At 48.6% G+C, this 23,330-nt stretch overlaps 2 protein-coding genes across 2 annotated transcripts in view; one reads left to right on the top strand and one right to left on the bottom strand.

The window, feature by feature from the left end:
• The first annotated feature begins 1,068 nt into the window (after positions 1-1,068).
• On the top strand, positions 1,069-14,302 carry LOC122119718 (zinc finger protein 33B-like). Its single transcript, XM_042693753.1, has 4 exons — positions 1,069-1,227; positions 5,740-5,984; positions 10,075-10,161; positions 12,595-14,302. Exons 2-4 carry the CDS (start codon positions 5,798-5,800, stop codon positions 14,130-14,132), a joined length of 1,812 nt encoding a protein of 603 aa, XP_042549687.1. The 5' UTR covers positions 1,069-1,227; positions 5,740-5,797; the 3' UTR covers positions 14,133-14,302.
• Positions 14,303-15,618: 1,316 nt separating this feature from the next.
• Positions 15,619-23,330, bottom strand: part of LOC122119644 (zinc finger protein 709-like) — a 33,034-nt gene continuing 25,322 nt past the window's right edge. Inside the window, exon 7 of the mRNA XM_042693646.1 lies at positions 15,619-15,741. Within this exon, the coding sequence (XP_042549580.1) occupies positions 15,619-15,741 (123 nt within the window). The remainder of the gene's footprint in view (positions 15,742-23,330) is intronic.

Raw genomic sequence — 23,330 nt, 5'->3', positions numbered from 1 at the left:
CAGCTCACATAATCCCGCCTCCCCCCCCACGCTGATTGACAACCAAGTGAGAGAGGCACTCAATACCAGAGCGTAGGGCTTCGCCTGGGCTGAAGATTGCTTCTTCTATGTCAACGCTTAACACCGGAGTCTCGCCTCCACCCGGCCTTTTTTGCTTGTTATTTTGGAGGTGGAGTCTGTACAGACTCTTCTGCCGGCGTTGCCTTCGAACCCAGGTCCCTCCGGGATCTCAGCCTCCTCTAAAGCAGTTAGAATGACATTGGCTAAACAACAGAAACACAGTTTCCTCGGACCTTTTTGTCCCAGCTAGCCTGTAAACCGTGATCCTCCGGATCCCTTGCCTGCCCTGCGGCTGGGATGATCGGCATCCCACTGACTCAATTTGAGGATGATCCTGTTTTAGGCGATGTTCAACAAGAAACAGATGGCAGACGCCAAAGCCTCGGGCGCACCTATCTCTCCTTCTGCGCTTAATTTGCGTCGCAGGAGTGCGTGTGGCTTGCCTGAAGACGAGGACGTCCTGCATGGGCTTAGCCTTTACCACATCTGCACCCGGGAGGCACCGGCCGGGCGGGCGGCCCGTGCGGGGCGCCCACAGTGTGGGTCTGTGCAGCTTCTGGAGGTGCTGAGGAATTTGCTGGAATCCGGCCGCCGGCTTCCGGCTGGCCCTGCGAGATCCTGACGACCCATCATTTAGCTACAGCCAAAAATAATAATAATAATAAGACACTGAGTTGCGGCTCTTTGGCGTCAGTGAACATGAATTCGTCCCGGACACAATTCACCTCCGAAACTACACGCGGCTCCGCTTTAATTCAAGGATCCGTTAGTGCAGCTATTACATTACCGGGCTTAAAGTCCCGCCCCTGGGCAACACCCGCTGCTCCGAACGCGTCCTGTGGCCTCTCCCAGCCATTGGTTGGTCCCATCTAATGTCACTCAAGGCCCGAGGAGGGCAGGACCTGAGGCTGCTTGTCCAATCAGAGGCAAGCATTGTGAACGGACCAATCAGGATTACGCGGAGATGGGTGGGGGCGGGTTTTCGCAGTCTTCCGGCCTTTTGTCACGCCCGCTGTTTGCTCGCCATCTTGCGGGGGGAGGTCTTCCTCCGGGCTTGTTTTCATCCCGCAGGGCCCCTGGGCTCTGACACAGCTTCTGTCGCCTTGTTACCCGCGGGTGCCAAGCAGTCTGTTGGAGGACGCTGGACACCCCCGAAGGACGAGCATGGTGAGTGTCGGTCGCCGCCCCTGAAGGAGGAGGGAGCGGGCGGGAAGCGCGCCTCCCGCGCGGCTCTGATCCGGGCCTTGGCGTGAGGGTGGCTGCACTGTGGGTCCCCTCTCCTGGGGGTCAGTGGGTCCCCGGATCTTATTTGCTCTCTCTGGGCGCCAGGCCGGCCGCCCTGGGCGTGTTGTGTTGTCTAAGGGACCCCTCGCCGGGGCCGTCCCCAGCCGGCTCTGCCCCCCACCGTGGCCCCAGGTCATGTGGGGTCTTCAGGTGTGCGGGGATGTCTGGAAGCATGGGGGGGGGGCGGGGAGGATTCCTTCACGAGACAGTACTGGAGCCCCAAATCCTGAGATCTGTCTATGCACAGACCCCTTTGCACTCAGAGCTTAGATCACACACACATATCCCGAGATCTGTCTATGCACAGACCCCTTTGCACCCAGAGCTTAGATCACACACACACACACACACACACACACACCGAGATCTGTCTATGCACAGACCCCTTTGCACCCAGAGCTTAGATCACACACACACACACACACACACACACACCGAGATCTGTATGCACAGACCCCTTTGCACCCAGAGCTTAGATCACACACACACACACACACACATATCCCGAGATCTGTCTATGCACAGACCCCTTTGCACCCAGAGCTTAGGTAGATCACACACACACACACACACACACACACACACACACCGAGATCTGTCTATGCACAGACCCCTTTGCACCCAGAGCTTAGATAGATCACACACACACACACACACATACCGAGATCTGTCTATGCACAGATCCCTTTGCACCCAGAGCTTAGATCACACACACACACACACACACACACACACACACACACATATCCCGAGATCTGTCTATGCACAGACCCCTTTGCACCCAGAGCTTAGATAGAATACACACACGGGCTGGGAAGGTGGCTCAGTGGTAGAGCGCTTGCCTTGCATGCATGAGGCCCTGGGTTCGATTCCTCAGCGCCACATAAGCAAAAAGAAAAAAAGCCGGAAGTGGCACTGTGACTCAAGTGGTAGAGCGCTAGCCTTGAGCTGAAGAGCTGAGGGACAGCACCCAGGCCCAGAGTTCAAGCCCCATGACCGGTCCCCCCCCCCCAAAAAAAAAGAACACACACACACACACACACACACACACTGGATAGAATATATTGAAGCAGAAACCCACAGGCTTCTAACTGGAAGACCCAGTAGCCCCAAGTTGTCAGTGTAGTAATGGGGAGGGGGGGTTGCAGGAGAGGCTCGGGCAGGTCTCCTTGCCCTACTGACTCCCCGCAGTAGGTTAGATAAGACTGACATACCAGCCCTTAGCCACTGTGCTGGGAAATCCCTTCCTGGAAGAGACAATCCTTTGGGGTTTTATGAACCCTGACCCAGGGGGATGAAGGCAGTGGAAGTACTTGGTTCTGTGGTGAGCCCTGTCCTCGAGGCCGGTGCTGTGTGAGTTAAGATCCATGCACAAGGAACTGTAGTTAGAGTGGCCTGCTTCTTCTCACTCTTCTCCCCCAGGGTGGTGCTGTTTGAGATTTTATCCTGGAGACCTTCCACAAGGCAGGATTCACGCCCAAGTGTGCTTCACTTTTCCAAACCCCTTCCATTGTTATTAATATGCGTTAGTTGTATAATAAGGGTTTAGTTGTTTCATTTCCACACATGTTAACAATATATCCTGAGCAGGGCACTGGTGGCTCACACCTGTAATCCTGGCTATTCAGGAGGCTGAGATCCGAGGGTCAAGGTTCAAAGCCAGCCAGGGCAGGAAAGTCTTTTAAGACTCTGTCTCCAACTAACCACCAAAGAGCTAGAAGTAGAGCTATGGTTTAAATGGTAGAGCGTTAGCCCTGAGCACAAAAACTCAAGGATAGCACCCAGGCCTTGAATTCAAGCTCCAGGATTTGCACACATTCCCACACCCACACCCCCAAAAAAGTATCCTTCCGGGCCTAACCCCTCTCTCGATAGACTCTCTCCTATCCCACTTTTCCCTAAAACAATTTCAACAGGTTTCATTGTTCTATTTTCATCCATGCAAGCAGACCATATTCATCCTTTTATGACTCTTCCCCTCTCTGAATAATACCTCCTCCCAAAACCACATTTTCCCCCACATATAGAAATTTCCCCCAAAGGGTTTCACTGTTGTATTTGAGATGTGCATATGGCACGTTTTGTTACTTTTTCCCTAACCCCTCAGCCCTGTGTTGATCCACATGTTTGAGCTCCAGCCTTTTTTTGCGGGGGAGAGGGTTCCAGTCATGGGGCCTGAACTCTGGGCCTGGGCGCTGTCCCTCAGCTCTTCAGCTCAAGGCTAGCACTCTACCACTTGAGCCACAGCGCCACTTCCGGCTTTTTTTTTCTGCTTATGTGGTGCTGAGGAATCGAACCCAGGGCCTCATGCACACAAGGCAAGTGCTCTACCACTGAGCCACCTTCCCAGCCCCTCTTCTTACAATATTATAGTTTCATAATATTTGTGTCAAATAATGAGAGCTAATTTTATTGCTCATAAAAGTGTTCAGGGTAATTTCACACACACACACACACACATACCACAAGCTTCCAGATTAACTTTAATGTTTTGTGTGTAGACTCTTGGCATTTGAAATTTTGATGGGATAATATAGATTAATTTGGGGGGGTGATTATGTTTGTAGTAAGTTTTTGGGTTTTTTTTTTTTAATTGGGCTGGGTGGGTATGCACATGCATATGCATATGTGCTGGTCCTGGGGCTTGAACTCAGGGCCTGGGCAGAGTCCCTTAGCTTTATTGCTAAACACTGGTGCTCTTCTACTTCCAGCTTTTACTGGTTAATTGGAGATGAGTCTCATGGACTTTTCCTGCCTGTGCCAACTTCAATCTATAATCTTCAGATCTCAGCCTCCTGAGTAGGATTACAGTCATAAGCCACCAGCATCCAACACCTGGCAGTTGTGTTCATTTTGTTGTGGAGGCTAGTAATTCTTTCAGATTTGGGAAGAGAATAGACAGATGTATATGAAGGGACAGTCATCTGTATTAACAGCAAGCACATGAAATTTCAATGGTTGGGATTAATCAGATTAAATTAATTGGGTTAGCCACTGCACTATTCAGTTAACTAAATATCCCCATTCAGACATGGTACTGGGTGTCCTTCCATGAACCTAATTCTGTTTCTTTTTTTTTTTTTTTTTTTTGGTCCAGTTGTGAGGCCTGAACTCTGGGCCTGGCCGCTGTCCCTCAGCTCTTCAGCTCAAGGCTAGCACTCTACCACTTGAGCCACAGCGCCACTTCCGGCTTTTTTCTTTTTGCTTATGTGGTGCTGAGGAATCGAACCCAGGGCCTCATGCATGCAAGGCAAGCGCTCTACCACTGAGCCACCTTCCCAGCCCGAACCTAATTCTGTTCTTTGTGACATCTCATCTTCTTTGGCTTCACGTTCTTGAGAGCACATTCATGTAGAAGATAGGAACTTGGAATAAAGCATATAGATGCAGAGTAATTTGTATTTCTTCCTCTTTCATTATCATAGATATTTGAACATCTGCAGAATTTCCTATTTCTAACACATGATCTCATCATTTATACTTACATATTCAGACCCTCATTAAGCTCTTATCAGAATTTTATTCACCCTGTTCTTGCTGTAAATTAAGAACTGTGCTATAAGCCAGGTGCTGGTGGCTCACGCTTGTAATCCTAGCTATTCAGGAAGCTAAAATCTAAGGACCATGGGCTTGAACTCTGGGCTTGAGGGTGCTGTCCCTCAGCTCTTCAGCTCAAGGCCAGCATTCTACCACTTAAGCCACAGCGCCATTTCCAGTTTTCTGGTGGTTTATTGGAGATGAGTCTCATGGTCTTTCCTGTCCAAGTTGGCTTTGAACCGCAATCCTCAGAGCTCAGCCTCCTGAGTAGCTAGGATTATAGGCGTGAGCCACTGGCATCTGCCTAGGATCATGGTTTTTTGTTTTTTGTTTTTTTTTGGGGGGGGGGTCCTGTCGTGGGCCCCGAATTCTGGGCCTGGGTGCTGTCCCTCAGCTCTTCAGCTCAAGGCTAGTGCTCTACCACTTGAGCCACAGCGCCGCTTCTGGCTTTTTTGTTTTTGGTTATGTGGTACTGAGGAATCGAACCCAGGGCCTCATGCATGCAAGGCAAGCGCTCTACCACTGAGCCACCTTCCCGGCCCAGATCATGGTTTTTGAAGCCAGCCCAGGCAGGAAAGACCATGAGACTCTTGAATTAAGCACCAGAAAACCAGAAGTGGCACTGTGGCTCAAAGTGGTAGAGCGCTAGCCTTGAGCAAAAGAAGTCAGGGACAGCGCACAGGGATAGCCCTGAGTTCTAACCCCAGGGCCAGCACAGAAAAAAAAACATAGAGATAGAGATATAGATGCACTAAATCTATATGAGAAAATCCCTGATTATTTTTTTTTGAATCACTGAATTAATACAAAGGTAATAATAATACATTCTTGATGATTTTTCTTTCTCCTGAGAAACAGGACACAAATCAAACTGTCTTATGGAAGACAGATGGAAGAAGCGTGTCCCCACGGAAGAATGGACTCTTCTGCTCCTGTTCCCAAAGCTTCAGATTTGAGGAGCAATGTGTCGTTACAGAGCTTGGTGTCATTCGAGGACGTGGCCGTGGACTTCACCCGGGAGGAGTGGCAGGACCTGGACGATGCCCAGCGGACGCTCTACAGGGACGTCATGCTGGACAACTACAGCAGCCTCGTGTTCGTGGGTGAGTGGCACTTCCACGCGCTTTCTTTTCTTTTTTTTTTTTTATTTTTTTTTGGGTCTGGTCGTGAACTCTGGGCCTAGGCTGTCCCTCAGCTCTTCAGCTCAAAAAGGCTAGCACTCTACCACTTTGAGCCACAGCGCCACTTCCGGCTTTTTTCATTTTGCTTATGTGGTGCTGAGGAATCGAACCCAGGGCCTCAGGCATGCAAGGCAAGCGCTCTAACACTGGGCCACCTTTCCAGCCCCTTCTTTTTTTTGTGTACTATTCCTGGATCTGGCCTGGGCACTGTCAGTGAACTTTTTTGCTCAAGGCCAGCACTCTTCCATTTGAGCCACAGCTCCCCTTCTGGGTTTTTAGTGGTTAATTGGAGATAAGAGTCTCATGGACTTATCCTCCCAGACTGGCTTGGAACCTCAGTCCTCAGATCTGAGCCTCCTGAGTAGCTGGGATTACAGGCATGAGCCACTGGCACACTGAAGAACAAATTTCTTACATTGAAAATATAGGAATTGAGTAGAATGCAGGTGATTCGCACCTATAATACTAACTATTCAGGAGGCCAAGATCTGAGAATCATTGGTTTGAAGCCAACCTGGGCAGGAAAGTCTGGGAGACTCTTATCTCCAATAAACTACTCAGAAAAAGCCAGATATGGGGCTGTGGTTCAAGTGGCAGAGCACTTACCTTGAGCAAAAGGAACTCAGGGACAGTGCCCGGGCCCAGAGTTCAAGCCCCAAGACGGGCAAAAATATATATATATAGGAACTGTTTCAAGCTTTCAATTCTACTTTCACTGACATTCAAAACTGCACTTCTACAGTGTGGCCCTTCAGTGTGCATTTATGTGTAAATATCCCCTTGAGGTAATGGGAAATTCTGTTAGCTCAGTTCCCGTGTCTATATTAGAAACATTTAAAATCTCTCTACTGGCTATTTGAAGATACATGAAGCCAGGCACCAGTGGTTCTGCCTGAAATTCTAACTATTCAGGAGGGTGTGATCTGAAGATCATGGTTCAAAGCTACTCTGGGCAGGAAAGTCCATGAGGTTTATATCCAAAAGCCAGAAGTGGAGCTGTGGCTCAAGTGATAGAGTACTAGTCTTGAGCAAAAGCTTAAGGACAGCACCTCAGCCCTGAGTTCAAGCTTTAGACTGGTATGCACGCGCGCACACGTGCGTGTGGGAACACAAACACACATACACAGATACTCATTTCATTATTTTGAGCTATAGGTTACTATGCTATAGGTCAAGAAATTATTTATCCTATCCAGAAGTTCTCAGCACATGCAAACCCATTTCTCCATTCCTCTACCTTCCACCCTTCCACCTTCCACCCTCTCTAGAAACAGAAGACCTCATGCATTTTTTTTTTTTTTTGTCGGTCGTGGGGCCTGAACTCTGGGCCTGGGCGCTGTCCCTCAGCTCTTCAGCTCAAGGTTAGCGCTCTACCACTTGAGCCACAGCACCACTTCTGGCTTTTTTTCCTTTTGCTTATGTGGTGCTGAGGAACTAAACCCAGGGCCTCATGCATGCAAGGCAAGCACTCTACCACTGAGCCACTTCCCAGCCCCCCTCATGCATTCTGTTCTGAGGTCTTCTTTCACTGTCACAAAACACGTGAGCGAAGCAGTGTGTGCCTTTCCACGTCTGAAACAGTTCACTTAATAACATTCTGCAAGCCAGGTGCCTGTAGCTCACGCCTGTCATCCTAGCTACTCAGAAGACTGAGGATTACAGTTCAAAGCCAGCCTGGGCAGGAAGTTCTGTGAGACTCATCTCCAATAAACCACCAGAAAACTGGAAGTGGCACTGTGGCTCAAGTGGTAGAGCGCTCACTTGAGCTGAAGAGCTGAGGGACAGCGCCCAGGCCCAGAGTTCAAGCCCCATGACTAACAAAAATAATAATAATAACAACGTTCTGCAGTTCTGTCCCTAGTCATGACACGTGGCAAATGAGGGTTTTAGTGCTTTCCTGATTTTTTTTTTTTGGGGGTCCGGTCATGGAGCCTGAACTCTGGGCCTGCCACTGGGCCTGCGCTCTACCACTGAGCCACCTTCCCAGCCCGCTTTCCTGATTTTTTAAATACTGGTAATTGAGCCCAGGGTCTTCAGTCAGCCAGGACTCAACACTGTAGCTGTACCTCCAACCCTTGGTTTGTTTTGTTGGAGGGATTTTTGTTTGTTGTTCTTTTCTTTTTACTCTTGAGGAATTGAACCCAGGACCTTGAACTTGGGAATCTTACGCTTGCTGAGCACTGGCCGTACCACTGAGCTACATTCCCCCCCTTTCCCCGCCCCCACCAAGTTTTGTTGTTTTAGAGACAAGGTCCTATTGCTTCTTTGCCCAGGCTGACCATGAACTCACAAGTCCTCCCAACTCCATTTCCTGGGTAGCTGAGACTACAGGCATGAACCTCAATGCCCATCTCAGAATTTTGTTTCAGGCAAAATTAATAGTCCATTGTTGATGTGGGTGTTTTCTTTGTCCATTTTTCTGCTGATAGACAAATATGTTGTTGATTCCCTATCTTGTCTTTTGCTCTGTGGTAAGCATCAAGGACAGATTTTTTTTTCCACATTACTGATTTTATTTCTTCTGAATACAAGATATCCATCTCTCATACTTGTTCTACTTCTCTTCTGATGAAGGAAACTAGCATTTGTCACCATGTCTGTACTTATTTGTATACAGATAATATATGAAGATTCAACATTAGTGATTTGGTGTCTTTGATAATTACTACTGTAACCATGAGCTTTTGATTTGCTTTCCTTGATTTTGGCATAAAAAGAACTTTTTCAGGTACTGATGGGACTAATTATATGTCCTCTTCTGAGAAATGTCAGCTCAGGTCACTTAATGAGAGTTATCTAGATGCTCTGTTTTTCTGCTTTGTTTGAGTCTCTTACATACTCTGGAAGCTAATATCCTTTTGAATAATGTGCAGATATTTCTTTCACCCTGTAGGTCACCTCTTCCCTGGATTGTTTGCTTTTCTCTACAGAAAACTTTTAGTTTAGTGGAGTCCTATGTCAGTTTTTGCTTCTGTTAGATGTGCTTTTGGGGTCTCTTTTGTGTGTGTGTTGTGAGGCTTGAACTCAGGGCCTGGGCAATGTCCCTGAGCTCTTTTGCTCACTAGTACTCTACCCCTTTGAGCCACAGCACCACTTGTGGTTTTTGAGTGGTTAATTGGAGATAAAAGTCTAACAGGAACTTTTCTGCCCAAGCTGTCTTTGAACTGTGATCCTCCGATCTCAGCCTCCTGAGCAGCTAGGAATATTGACCTATATACAATTCTTAAAGTGTTTTTTCTTATATTTTTGTTCTATTATTTCCAGGCCTCACACTGAAATCTGATCAATTTGGAGTTGACTTTTATATATGTCTGTTAAGCCCATTTGCTTCTCTGTGTCCTTTTTATCTTTTGTTAATCTTTGTTGTTTAGTGCTTGGTTTTCTGTGTTTCTCTTTGAGTACATGCTCTGCATTTGAATTTTACCATTTGTTTTAATGATAGTTATCTTTTCGTTTCTAAGGATGGCATCCTTAAGCAAGTCTTGCATAGCTGTCTCAATGTTGATGCAGTTTGTGTTTGCTTTGCTTTTTCTTTTTTGTGGTAGTGTTGCGGTTTGAAATCAAGGGCGTTGAGCTTGTGAAGCTCTACCACTTAAGCCACATCTCTATCCTGGTTTGTTTGCTGGTTATTTCAAAGATGGAAGATTCCACACAGGAAGAATGGAATGCACACCCTCTAACAAAAGTTTTTTTTGTTTGTTGTTTTGTTTTTGCCAGTCCTGGGGCTTGAACTCAGGGTCTTGGCACTGTCCCTGAGCTACTTTTGCTCAAGGCTAGCACTCTACCACATGAGCCACAGCATCACCTCCAGCTTTTTCTGTGTATGTGGTACTGAGGAATGGAACTCAGGGCTTCATGCATGCTAGGCAAGCACTCTACCACTAAGTCGCCTTCTCAACCCCCTAACAAAAGTTTTGATTGGGTCTTTCATGATAGTTCTAATTCTAGTTCTTTCTTCAGGAGACCTGACTCAGCACTTTGTCACCACCTTACATCATTTCCCCTCTGACAGGACACTGCCTGGCCAAACCTGAGCTGATCTTCAAGTTGGAACAAGGACTTGGGCCACGGAGGGTCGACGGCACACCTCGCCTCCCAGGTCAGTCAGCCCACAGCATGCTCACCATGTTCTGCTGTTTCTACCAGTTCTTCCCTGTCTGACTTGAACACACCTGGTCTCATGCCTCCAGCTTGAACTCAGAGCCTGGGTGCTGTCCCTGAGGTTTTGTGTTCAAGGCTAGCAAGCACCCTACCACTTGAGCCACAGCTCCACTTCCGGCTTTTTGTGGATTATTTGGAGATTAGAGTCTTATGGACTCTACTGCCCAGGCTGGCTTGGAAACTCAGTCATCAGCTCAGCTTCCTGAGCAGCTGGGATTACAGGCATGAGCCACGAGTGTCCAGCTTTTTAATGCTTTTTTCTTTTTCTTTTTTTTTTTTTTTTTTGGTCATGGGTCTTAAACTCTAGGCCTGAATGCAGTCCCTCAGCTCTTCAGCTCCAGGCGAACGCTCTACCACTTGAGCCACAGCACCACTTCCAGTGTTCTGAGTGGTTTATTGGAGATAAGAGTCTCATGGACTTTCCTGCCCAGGCTGGCTTTGAACCACAATCCTCAGATCTCAGACTCCTGAGTAGCTAGGATGACAGGCATGAGCCACCAGCACCTGGCTTTAATATATTTTTTTTTTTTTTTTTTTTTGGGGGTCCAGTCGTGAGGCCTGAACTTTGGGCCTGGGCACTGTCCCTCAGCTCTTCAGCTCAAGGCTAGTGCTCTACCACTTGAGCCACAGCGCCACTTCCGGCTTTTTCTGCTTACGTGGTGCTGAGGAATCGAACCCAGGGCCTCATGCATGCAAGGCAAGCGCTCTACCACTGAGCCACCTTCCCAGCCCAGCATTTGTAATTTTTTACTTCTTTTAACAATTCTTATTCCATTAACCCCTAGGAATTGGTCTTTGTCATTATGGGAATATTGATAATAAAGCATTTCCTGTTGAAGAACTAACTTTAAGATAAAAAAGTGAAACAAAGACTATTTGGGGAAGTAGTGCTGTGGCTCAAGTGGTAGAGCACTTGCTTTAAGCTGAAGAGCTCAGGAACAGTTCCTAGACCCAGGGTTCAAGCCCCACAACTGACCCAAAAAAAAGAATATTTGGTGTTCTATTTTAGGACACATCTAAAGGACCACAGTTATTTTGTTTGTTTTGTTTTGTTTTTGGTGCCAGTCCTGGGGCTTGGGCATTGTCTCTGAGTTGTTTCCCTCAAGGTTAGTGCTCTACCACTTGAGCCACAGCTCCACTTCTGCCTTTTTGGTAGTGGAGATGTGAGTTTTACAAGCTTTCCTGCCCAGCCTGGCTTTGAACTGCAATCCTCAGATCTCAACCTCCTGAATAGCTGGGATTTCAGGCTTGAGCCACTGGGGCCTGGCTAGGACCATGGTATTGATGGGAGCAATAAATATTTACGGTAGTAAGATATTTCCCCTGTTTAGTCTGTAAAATACACTGACGTAAAATATAGGCTTGAATGACTGTGATGATAGGAGTTAGATATTTGGAAATGGGAGCTTATAGTAGCACTGGAATAGCATTTGTTGAAGAAGCCACCTATGGAATTGATTAAAAAAATGAGAATTAATGAAGGCAAGATGTTCCTTGCCTGAGAGCCAGGTGTTGGGGGAGCTGGGGCTCTGACAGCAGGTTGTGGTGTGTAGGAAATCCACACAAAACAAGAGTTTCATCCTGAAGAGTTGAGAGTTTCCTATTGCAGGACTCTGGGTATTGAATTTATCTATTAGTATAGTTCAGAGAATCAAATCTGTAGCCAGGCACCAGTGGCTCACACCTCTCATCCTAACTACTCAGGAGGCTGAGATCTGAGGATCACGGTTTGAAGCCAGCCCAGGCAGGAAAGTCCGTGAGACTCATATCTCCAATGAACCACCAAAAAGGCAGAAATAGAACTGCTGTGAGCAAAGAAAATCAGTGGCAGGGGAAGGTTGTGTGCTAAACCTACAGCGTAACAGGTAACTGTGTAAACATCTCCACTTTCTTTTTCCCAAAAAGAAAAAGGAAAAAAAAAAAAAAAGAACTAGTACTTAGTGTTTAAAACCGCATAAAAGTTCTTTGTTTTTTTGTTTTGTTTTGTTGGTCATGGGGCTTGAACTCTGGGCCTGGGCGCTGTCCCTCAGCTCTTCAGCTCAAGGCTAGCGCTCTACCACTTGAGCCACAGCGCCAATTCCAGTTTTCTGGTGGTTTGCTGGAGATAAGAGTGTCACGGACTTTCATCCCAGGCTGGCTTTGAACCCCGATCCTCAGATCTCAGCCTCCTGAGTAGCTAGGATTACAAGTGTGAGCCACCAGCGCCCAGGTAACCATTTCTTTCTACTAACTGATTAGGACCAAAATCCACACTTTAGTAAGGTCATATTTTTGGAATCCTACACTTTGATTGCATTTTTCTGTCTTTAATTCCATGAAAGACTCCGTAGGCATGGGCTCATCGAGTGTTCCTTTTCTCACCCTATCCTAGGCCTGCGCAGAGCGACCGTCCTGCTGAAGACAAGCCCGGAAAATCTGGACAGACCCTTGTGGCAGATCACAAGCACCGTCTCGCCTGAAGCCATGGCCCGGCGTAGGAACACACCTCATTCGCCCACAACTCGTCTTACAAACCAGAGCCCAAAGACCAGAAACCATTCAAGACTGAGGCCCAAGGAGCTTGCCCCTGGTGAGTCCGAAAAGATGCCCGCCAATGAGGACGGCCACGGTCCTGACGTCACTGAGCCGCTGGGCCTGCGCAGCAGCCAGGCTCGCGGTGCTCACCCGCCCCTGAAATACTTGGGATCAGGGAACTCCTTCAGCACAAAGGCGCTGTTACTGGCCCCCAAGAAGTTTCGGAAGGGGGACAGCGCCAGGACGTTGAGGGGGTGTGGGAAATCCCTGGGGAAGGTGGCGCTGGCCACCCAAGGGAAGCCCTGGATAGAAGAGAGGACGTTAGACCGTGATGTCCGTGGGATCGTGGTCCGCCCAATGTCTCCACGCAGAACCCGGGGGGGAGCCCCCAAAGGAGAGAACTACGGTCGCAGCAGTGGCGAGAAATTGCTCCTGGCCCAACATGGATCGTCTGCAGGCCCCGCGCCTCGCAGACGCAGGGAACGGATGAAGTTCTTGGGGCAGAAGCCCGAGCGGCCTGGTCCTCGAAAGCTGGACACGGCGGAAAGACACTACACGTGCAAGGCCTGCGGGGAACGCTTCTACCAGAGGTCCCAGCTCAGCAGGCACCAGAAAAGCCACAAGGCGGAGAAGAGATACGAATGTCCAGAATGCGGGAAGACGTTCTTCTTCGAGTCCAACCTGGCGGTTCACCGCCGGGCGCATACGGGCGAGAAGCCCTTCGAGTGCGGGCAGTGCAGGAAAACGTTCAAGCAGAGAGGCCATCTGACCGTGCACCAGAGAACGCACACGGGGGCCAAGCCCTACGCGTGCGGGGACTGCAGGAAGACCTTCCGACACATCTCCTCGCTCACCATCCACCAGAGGATCCACACGGGCGAGAAGCCCTACGAGTGCAAAGAGTGTCGGAAAACGTTCAACCGCCTGGCGTCCATCACGGTCCACCTGCGGACCCACACCGGGGAGAAGCCGTACGGGTGCGACCGCTGCAGCAAAACCTTCATCTCCAAATCCAACCTCACCGTGCACCAGCGCTTCCACACCGGACACAAGCCGTACGAGTGCACCATGTGCGGGAAAGCCTTCTTCTGCAAATCCAACCTCACCTCCCATCAGCGGATCCACACCGGGGAGAAGCCCTACGTGTGCAGCACGTGCGGGAAAGCCTTCAAGCACTTCTCCTCGCTCACGGTGCACCAGAGAATCCACACGGGCGAGAAGCCCTACGCGTGCCACGACTGCGGGAAGTCCTTTTACCGCCAGTCCCACCTCACCGTGCACCAGAGGACGCACACAGGCCACAAGCCCTACGCGTGCCAGCAGTGCGGGAAGACATTCAACCAGCTGTCACACTTGACCGTGCACCAAAGGACCCACAGGCGACAGGCCCGGTGAGCGAGGGAGGTGGCCAAGGGAAATGGTTTCGTAAGTTGACATCACCCACTATAAAGCCTAGAACTTAATCAGGTTAAGAAATACTGCCTCTCACAGAAAAAAAGGCAAAGTCTGTACTAAAAAAAATAAAGCTGGGCACCAGTGGCTCACGCCTGTCATTCTAGCTACTCAGGAGGCTGAGATCCGAGTATCACGGTTCAAAGTCCGCCCAGGCAGGAAAGTAGTCCGTGAGACTCTTACCTCCAATGAACCACCAGAAAACCAATGGCGCTGTGGCTCAAGTAGTAGAGCGCTAGCCTTGAGCTGAAGAGCTGAGGGACAGCGCCCAGGCCCAGAGTTCAAGCCCTACAAGTGACATAAATAAACACCCAGACCTCAAACAGTCGTGAAGCCATAGTGATAAAGTCACAATTTGGCCTGGCACCAGTGGCTTATGCCTGTAATCTCAGTTACTCAGCAGACTGAGATCTGAGGCTCACAGTTCAAAGCCAGCCCAGGCAAGAAAGTCTGTGTGACTCTTATGTCCAATTAAGTACCAAAACGCCAGAAGTGGAGCTGTGGATCAAAGGGTACAGTGCTAGCCTTGAGCTGAAAAAGCTGAAGCACAGTGTCCAGGCACTGTAACCCCATAGAGGTGACACAGCACTGGGATATAGACATGTAAAAAGATGTCCTGCCACAATTCACTGCACGGGGACACTCATACCAGAAGTCCTGAACTATTAAAGAATGTGGAAAATGTTTGCACAAAAAGACCCAAATCAGGGGCCAGAAAGGTGGCTCGATGGTACAGTGCTTGCCTCGCATGCACGAGGCCCTGGGTTCGATTCCTCAGTACCACATGAGCAGAAAAAAGCCAGAAGTGCGCTGTGGCTCAAGTGGTAGAGAGCTTGCCTTGAGCTGAAGAGCTGAAGGACAGCGCCCAGGCCCAGAGTTCAGGCCCCACGACTAACAAAAAAAGAAAGACCCAAATCAAAGGTATTACAACTGATGCATGCAGGAGGGCATTTGTAAAAGATGAGGGAGATGTAATTAAGTAGCAGGGCACTTGTGAGGCCCCAAAATGCAATAAAAATGGTGAGGGCAGGTGCCAGTGGCTCACGCCTGTAATCCTAGTTATTCAGAAGACTGAGATCTGAGGATCACAGTTCAAAGCCAGCCTAGTCAGGAAAGTCTGTGAGACTCTAACCTCCAATTAACCAGCAAAAAACCAGAAATGGAGCTGTGGCTCCCAAGTGCTAGAGCACCAGCCTGGAGTGAAAAATCTCAGGGACAATGCCCAGGCCCTGAGTTCAAGCCCCAAGATTGGCACAAAAAGAAAAAAGACATGAGATGTTTTTCTATCATAAATCATGCCTCATTGTCTTAGTGTAAACTCTTGGTGGAAATCCTATAAATAGGATGAACATACAAAGCACTTTTACCAGGAATCACACAAGGAAGACATTCTGGAAATGGACTGCGGGGAAGTTGGGAGAAAATATACTCAGGCATCAAGAACCTTGAAATCTGTGCAGCGAACAATGGCCACGTGCTCGCCACATCCAGGCTTCTGTGGGATGGTCAGCTTCCACTTCACGTCTGCTGCCTGGGGAACCGTGTAACAGCTCTGCCGGGGCACAGCAGAGAATGAGATTGCCATCACTGCCAGCTCCGTGCACATAACACCTCCCACTAACTTCTTCCTGTGTTCTCACACACCGCGGCTTGAGAGGTCACTATGACTTAAAAATATCTGATTGGAAAGAAAGATCTTCCCACATATTGTAAAAGATTACCTGAAAAAAAAACACCTGAAAACTTTGTGCATGGTCTCGTTAATATTACAGTGCAAACCCACAGTAGCTAAGTCACTGTATGATTTGTGGAAGATGAACCCTCACAGAATAGAAGCCTCTATTGTCATGTTTTACTCTCCAGTCCATCAGTGGAGAATAAAAGCAATTATATAGATAAATTAAGAATGTCTTATAAGCAAGTGTTTTGTTTTTTTTGGTTTTTGGGCTTTTTGGTGACTCCTGAGGCTGGATGCTGTCCTTGAGCTCTTTTTGCTCAAGGACTGCACTCCACCACTTTGAGCCACAGCTCCAGTTCTGCTTTTTGAGTACTTAATTGGAGATCAGAGTCTCACAAGGACTTGTATGACTAGGCTGGCTTCGAACTGCCATCCTCAGATCTTGGCCTCCTGAGTAGCTAGGATGACAGGTATAAGCCACCAGCACTTGGCTTATTTTTCTTTCTTAGTAATCCCAGCGTTTTACTCTCTGGCACTGCTTAGTGGCAAGCATTCTGACGAGCCACACCTCCAGCCCTTTGTTTCACATTTTTTTTTTTTCTGAAAAGGTATTTTTGTCTAGAGTTGCCATATACTGTGATCCTCCTATTTATGGCTCTCACTTAAGCTGGGTTTACTCATGCCTCCACTGATCATTGTCAGCTGATTTACTGATAAGAATTTCACCTTTTTTTCTTTTCTTTTCTTTTCTTTTTTTTTTTGATCCCAGATGGCCAGAAAACCAGTCTCCTGATCTCTGCCCCCTAATTACCTGAAATTAAAGTTTGATTCCCTCAGAAATCTTTAACAATATCAATTTATCTTGGAAATTCAAACGTTTGTATTCCAATAAACACCTATGAAGGATATTTCTTGATAGTGTGCATTGGTTTGTGTCTTATGTAACTGGAGATGAGAAGCTACTGTTGGCCTGCAGTGAATAGAAAAGCCAGACAGGGAATAGAAAACGTTGAGAGCACAGAACGTGCTCATATTTGTGGGATGTGATCATGTGACTACTCAGGATGCCAAATTCTCCTGGATGGGACCCAGTATTACCGCAGGCAGTGTGGACCCTGTGTGGATACCGACGGGCGTGGTCGTAGGGCACATCAGAAATAAACATGCATTGGGCTGGAAGGTGGCTCAGTGGTAGAGCGCTTGCCTTGCATGCATGAGGCCCTGGGTTCAATTCCTCAGCACCCCATAAGCAGAAAAAGCTGGAAGTGGCGCTGTGGCTCAAGTGGTAGAGCGCTAGCCTTGAGCTGAAGAGCTGAGGGACAGCACCCAGGCCCAGAGTTCAGGCCCCAGAACCAGCAAAAAAAAAAGCATACATAGGGCATAAGGTCCTGGCTTCCGTGCCCAGCCATAATTACCATTTTACACTGAAATCTGCCACATTCTAACATGTTTCTTTCCTCATGTATTTGTGTGCACGTGTATTTCTAGATTAAGTTCACTTCGGATTTTCTGTAGTTATGAGTGTTCTATAAGTCTTTATTGAATCTTCCTGTTTGGAATAATTTTTCAGACATTCTCTTGTGTTCTTATAGATTATATGTTCATAAAAACTTGGTGCCTGGTAGGGCTGGGAAGTTGGCTCAGTGGTAGAGCGCTTGCCTTGCATGCCTGAGGCCCTGGGTTCGATTCCTCAGCACCACATAAGCAAAAAGAAAAAAGCTGGAAGTGGCACTATGGCTCAGGTGGTAGGGCACTAGCCTTGAGCTGAAGAGCTGAGGGACAGTGCTCAGGCCCAGAGTTCAGGCCCCACAACCAGACCAAAACAAAAAACAAAAAAACTTGGTGCCTGACCTGGGATTGTGGCTTAGTGGTAGAGTGCTTGGCTAGCATACAAGAAGTCCGGGGTTCCATTCTGCAGGACCACATACACAGAAAAAGCCAGAAGTAGGGTTGTGGCTCAAGTAGTAGAGCGCCAACCTTGGGCAAAAATGCTCAGGGACATTACCCAGGCCCAAAAGTCAAGATCCAGGATTGGCACACCCACATAAAATCACATACTTGTTTGCTGTTTTCTCTTTTGTGCCAACACAAGGGTGCACCCTCTCTCCTTTGCTTCTATGGTTCAACTAACCACCACCCTCTTAGCATCTAAATCTGTACATACTGAGTTATATCCTACCCAGACAGGACCTACTGGCTTCCCTCCATGAACAACCTAAAGACATCCTGCTAAGATACCAATGTTTTTGTTTTGTTTTTTTTTGGGGGGGGTGCGGAGAAGAGAGAGAAACATCAGGTATTCTCTTTCTACTCTCATACAGAAAAACCACAAATAAGGCTTAGGTGAGGCTCAGTTGAAGAGTATTTTCCTAGCAAATATGAGACCCTAGATTTGGTCCCCAGCACTGTGAAAGAAAAAAAAAAAAAAGACAAATAGAAAACAAGTATGGTCAGGCGCTGGTGGCTCACGCCTGTCATCCTAGCTACTCAGGAGGCTGAGATCTGAGGATGGAGGGTCAAGACCAGCGTGGGCAGGAAAGTCCGTGAGACTCTTATCTCCAATAAACCACCAGAAAATGGAAGTAGCCCTGTGGCTCAAGTGGTAGAGCGCTGGCCTGGAGCTGAAGAACTGAGGGACAGCGCCCAGGCCCAGAGTTCGAGCCCCATGACCAACCAAAAATAATAAGTGTATACATATGTATGCATATTTAAAGTCATCTGTTGCCCTGGGGAGTTAAAAATTAAAATCCTGCATGCTGAGGCGAGGGTGTAGCGCCTCCTGGCCTGGGCGCGCCCCAAAAACCCCATCCTCAGCATTGCAAATCAAAATTGGTGGGTTTGATCAGTGGAACGAAGGCAGACCGTTAAAGGTGAATTTGGGGCCGGGGACTAACTAGCCAGCCCAGGAAGAGCTGGGCCGTGAGCAGGGCTGTGGGTTTCCACTCAGTACCTCCACCCAGGACAGGAGCGTCCGGTACGGAACTGCATAGACAGCTGTGCCGGTACACCACATCCCCACGGGATGGGGGGAACCCAGAGCGGAGCAGCACAAGCAAGGACGCAGGTTCGAGGCTCAGGTCCTCCAAGGTGGGATCAGGCTGGTTCCAGCAACCCTTCCTGTGCTCCGAGGGTTGCCTGGCCCCTCATTCACCGTTTCCAGGCTTTGGGGTGTCCGAGCGCCTCGATGCGGGCTCCCACGCGCGTCACAGAGGGCAGAGTAGCGCCCAGTCACACAAGCGAGTGTGCAGAGGCGCAAGGTCACATCTGACTGGACAGTTCTCGGGACCACGCCCCTTCAGATTGACTTTCTGATTGGACAGTTCTCATAGGCCCACACTCTTCAGATTGATTGACAGACGGAGGGCCTGCTAGGTGGATTTGACCTGATTGGACAGCCTTCTGATTGATTGACAGAGTGGGAGGGCTTGACAGGTGAATGGATTCAGCTTCCCAGTGAGTGGACTCCGCCCTCAGCAATCTGGTTTTCATCTCATCTTAGAGTTTGGTCCCAACCCAGAAAGGACACTGGTGTCTTCCCGCAGTGACTGTTTTGTTTTTTGGTCGGTTGTGGGGCTTCAACTCTGGCCTGGGTGCTCTCCCTGAGCTCTTCAGCTCTAGAGCACCATTTGAGCCACAGCGCCATTTCCGGTTTTCTGGTGATTCATTGCAGAGTCTCACAGACTTTCCTGCCTGGGCTGGCTTCGAACCGCGATCCTCAGATCTCAGCCTCCTGAGTCGCTAGGATGACAGCCGGGGTCCGGCGCCCAGCTCCTCAGTGACACAGTGCGCATGAGAACCTCAGACTCCTTTGCACACGGGAGGCCAATCTGGCCCCACAGAAGAGGGGGCCCAGCCCAGGCCCCGCTGGAACGGGGGCTCTGCTGTGCCCGGAGGTTACGAGCATGCCTGTGTCTGGGAGAACCCTTCAGAAACTATACGGTCACAGTATCTGCTTCTGGCTCCCTTTTCTTCATGGGTTTGAACCACACAACCCTAGAAGGACGCGGTGATTCATTGGCCTGCGAGGATCTGTGTGTTCTAGAAGTTCTGAGACATGCAGTTTACATTAGAAGGTAATTTCTGTTTCATAGTGATGTTTTTTTGCAGAATTGAGGTTGAAACACAAGGCCTGGACACCCGTTATACACTTTACCACGGAGTTGAGCGATATACTCAATTCTGCATTGGATAGATTTCTTGTTGATAATTTTTTGAAGATGTCCCTAAACTTGCCAATGGAAACAGCTGTTGAATTTCTATTTCACTGATGCAAAAATATTGATTTTTTTTCTTTTTGGTTGGTCGTGGGGCTTGAACTCTGGGCCTGGGCACTGTCCCTCAGCTCTGCAGCTCAAGGCCAGTGCTCTACCACTTGAGCCACAGCGTCACTTCCGGTTTTCTGGTGGTTTATTGGAGATAAGAGTCATGGACTTTTATGGACTTTTCCTGCCCGGGCTGGCTTAGAACCATGATCCTCAGATCTCAGCCTCTTGAGTAGCTAGCATTACAGACGTGAGCTACTGGTGCCCAACTTGCAAAAATATTTTTAAAGAATAAAATTTTCTGTAAATTCTGGATGTAAAAGGAAAGTATTACTATGCTTAAGAATCAGGAGGAAGGACTGGGAAGGTGGCTCAGTGGTACAGTGTTTGCCTTGCATGTGTGAGGCCCTGGGTTCGATTCCTCAGCACCACAATAGCAGAAAAAGCCGGAAGTGACACTGTGGCTCAAGTGGTAGAGCACTAGCCTTGAGCTGAGGAGCTGAGGGTCAGCACCCAGGCCCAGAGTCAGGCCCCACAACCGACCAAAAAAAAAAAAAATCAGGAGGAAAGTCTGGGAAGGTGGCTTCATGGTAATGTGCTTGCCTAGCATGCATGAAGCCCTGGGTTTGATTCCTCAGTACCACATACACAGAAAAAGCCAGAAGTGGTGCTGTGGCTCAAGTGGCAGAGCCCTAGCTTCAGCTGAAGAGTTCAGGGACAGCGCCCAGGCCCAGAGTTCAGGCCCCGTGACCAAAAATATAAAATAAAATAAAAAAGAAAGACAGGAAGGAAGGAAAAGAAAGAAAAGAAAAAAGAAAAATAGAGGGGCTGGGAAGGTGGCTCAGTGGTAGAGCGCTTACCTTGCATGCCTGAGGCCCTGGGTTCGATTCCTCAGCACCACATAAGCAAAAAGAAAAAAAGCTGGAAGTGGCGCTGTGGCTCAAGTGGTAGAGTGCTAGCCTTGAGCTGAAGAGCTGAGGGACAGCGCCCAGGCCCAGAGTTCAGGCCCCATGACCAGACCCAAAAAAAAAAAAAAAAAGAAAGAAAGGAAAAAAAAGAAAAAAGAAACAGAAGGAAGGGCTGGGAATGTGGCCTAGTGGTAGACTGCTTAGCAAGCATGCATAAGGCCAAGGGTTCCATTCCTCAGCACCACATACACAGAAAAAGTTGGAAGTAGTGCTGTGGCTCAGGTGGTAGAGTGCTAGCCTTGAGCACAAAGAGGCTCATGGTCAGTGCCCAGGCCCTGAGTTCAAGCCCCAGGACTGGCAAAATAAAAAGGAAAGCCAGGTGCCAGTGGCTCATGCCTATAATCCTAGCTACAAAGCTGAGATCTGAGGATAGCAGTGTGAAGCCAGTCTGGGTAGGAAAGTTCTGGAGACTATGTCCAATTAATCACAGAAAAATCCAGAAGTGGCTCTGTGGCTCAAGTGGTAGAGAGCTAACTTTGAGCAAAAAAGGAGCTCAGAGACAGCACCCAAGCCCAGAGTTCCAGCCCTAGTTCCAGCAACAAAAGAAAGTAGGAGGAGCGAAAAGGAAGAAAGAGGAAGGCAGAGACAGAGACAGAGAAAAAGAAAGCTGGCGCTGGTGGCTCACACCTGTACTTCTAGCTACTCAGGAAGCTGTTGGGTCAAAGCCAGCCCAGGCAGCAAAGTCCATGAGACTTTTATCTATAATAAACCACCAAAAAACCGGAAGTGGCTCTGTGGCTCAAGTGGTATGTAGAGCACTTGCCTTGAGCTGAAGAGCTGAGGGACAGCACCCAGGCCCAGAGTTCAGGCCCTATGACAGACAGACCAAAAAAAAGAGCACAAGACCAAGTTCAAGTCCCAGTAAAAATTACTTTTCAATACTTCCTTCCTGTACTTCCCAGTTATGTAAGGTCTGTGGTCATTCTTATTACTATAAACTCATAATAGCACTCTGTGGGGGCAGGGCCGTGGGGTGTATTAAGGATCAGACTCAAGGCCTTGTGCCTATTAGGCAGGAACTCTACCACTGAGCTCCACTGTAACCCTTGCTACTTTGAGACAAGGTCTAGCTGTTTGTAGCTCATTCAGGCTGCCTCCACCCTCAATTGCTGTGACTATAAGCATAAGCTACTAAGCCTGGTCTACCACTACTCTGGCTGCAGTGTAATAGAATAGCTAAGAAAGTTACAAACAAGATAGATGCCAGGTGCCTGTAATCCCAGCGATGTAAGGAGGCTAAGACAGGAGGATCACAAGGTCTGAGGTTGGCCTGGGCAACTTGGCAAGAACCTGCCTCCAAACAAAGTTAAAATGGGGCTAGGAATGTAGTTCAGTGGTCAAACACATGAGAGCTATATGCAAGATCCTAGGATCAATGCCTAGGATCAATGCTGGGAAGGTGGCTCAGTGGTAGAGCACTTGCTTTGCATGCATGAGGCCCTGGGTTCGATTCTTCTGCACCACATAAGCAAAAAGAAAAAGCCGGAAGTGGCACTGTGGCTCAAGTGGTAGAGCGCTAGCCTTGAGCCGAAGAGCTGAGGGACAACACCCAGGCCCAGAGTTCAGGCCCCATGACCGGACCCAAAAAAAAAATTACAACATAAAAAATCAATTGTTGCGGGCCGGGAAGGTGGCTCAGTGGTAGAGCACTTGCCTTGCATGCATGAGGCCCTGGATTGATTCCTCAGCACCACATAAGCAGAAAAAGCCAGAAGTGGTGCTGCGGTTCAAGGGGTAGAGCACTCGCCTTGAGCTGAGGAGCTAAGGGACAGCGCCCAGGCCCAGAGTTCAGCCCCCACAACTGGCAAAAAAAAAAAAAGATTAATTGACAACTGGGCACTGGTGGCTTACGCCTGTAATCCCAGTTACTCAGGAGGCTGAGATCTGAGGATTGCAGTTCAAAGCCAGCCTGGGCAGGAAAGTCTGTGAGACTCTTTTTCGTTGCTAGTGGTGGTCATGGGGCCTGAACTCTGGGCCTAGGCGCTGTCCTTCAGCTCTTCACTTGAGCCAAAGCACCACTTCCGGCTTTTTCTGCTTATGTGGTGCTGAGGAATCAATCCAGGGCCTCATGCATGCAAGGCAAGCGCTCTACCACTGAGCCACCTTCCCAGCCCTGGACAATAATTATCTGAAATTTTAAAAATATCCAAAAAATAGCTCTGTGGGGCTGGGAAGATGGCTTAGTGATGAGTGCTTGTCTAGCATGCATGAAAAAAAAAAAGGGGGCTGGAAG

The sequence above is a fragment of the Dipodomys spectabilis genome, unplaced genomic scaffold, assembly GCF_019054845.1.
Source record: "Dipodomys spectabilis isolate Male_0828 unplaced genomic scaffold, ASM1905484v1 ptg000173l, whole genome shotgun sequence".
Lineage (NCBI taxonomy): Eukaryota > Metazoa > Chordata > Mammalia > Rodentia > Heteromyidae > Dipodomys > Dipodomys spectabilis.
This window is presented reverse-complemented; position numbering and strand designations above follow the sequence as displayed.

Coding starts and splice junctions, on each gene's coding strand:
- LOC122119718 (XM_042693753.1), top strand. CDS start 5,798: ATGGACTCTTCTGCTCCTGTTCCCAAAGCTTCAGATTTGAGGAGCAAT. Junction 5,985..10,074: donor CAGCAGCCTCGTGTTCGTGG/GTGAGTGGCACT, acceptor CCCCTCTGACAG/GACACTGCCTGGCCAAACCT. Junction 10,162..12,594: donor CGGCACACCTCGCCTCCCAG/GTCAGTCAGCCC, acceptor ACCCTATCCTAG/GCCTGCGCAGAGCGACCGTC.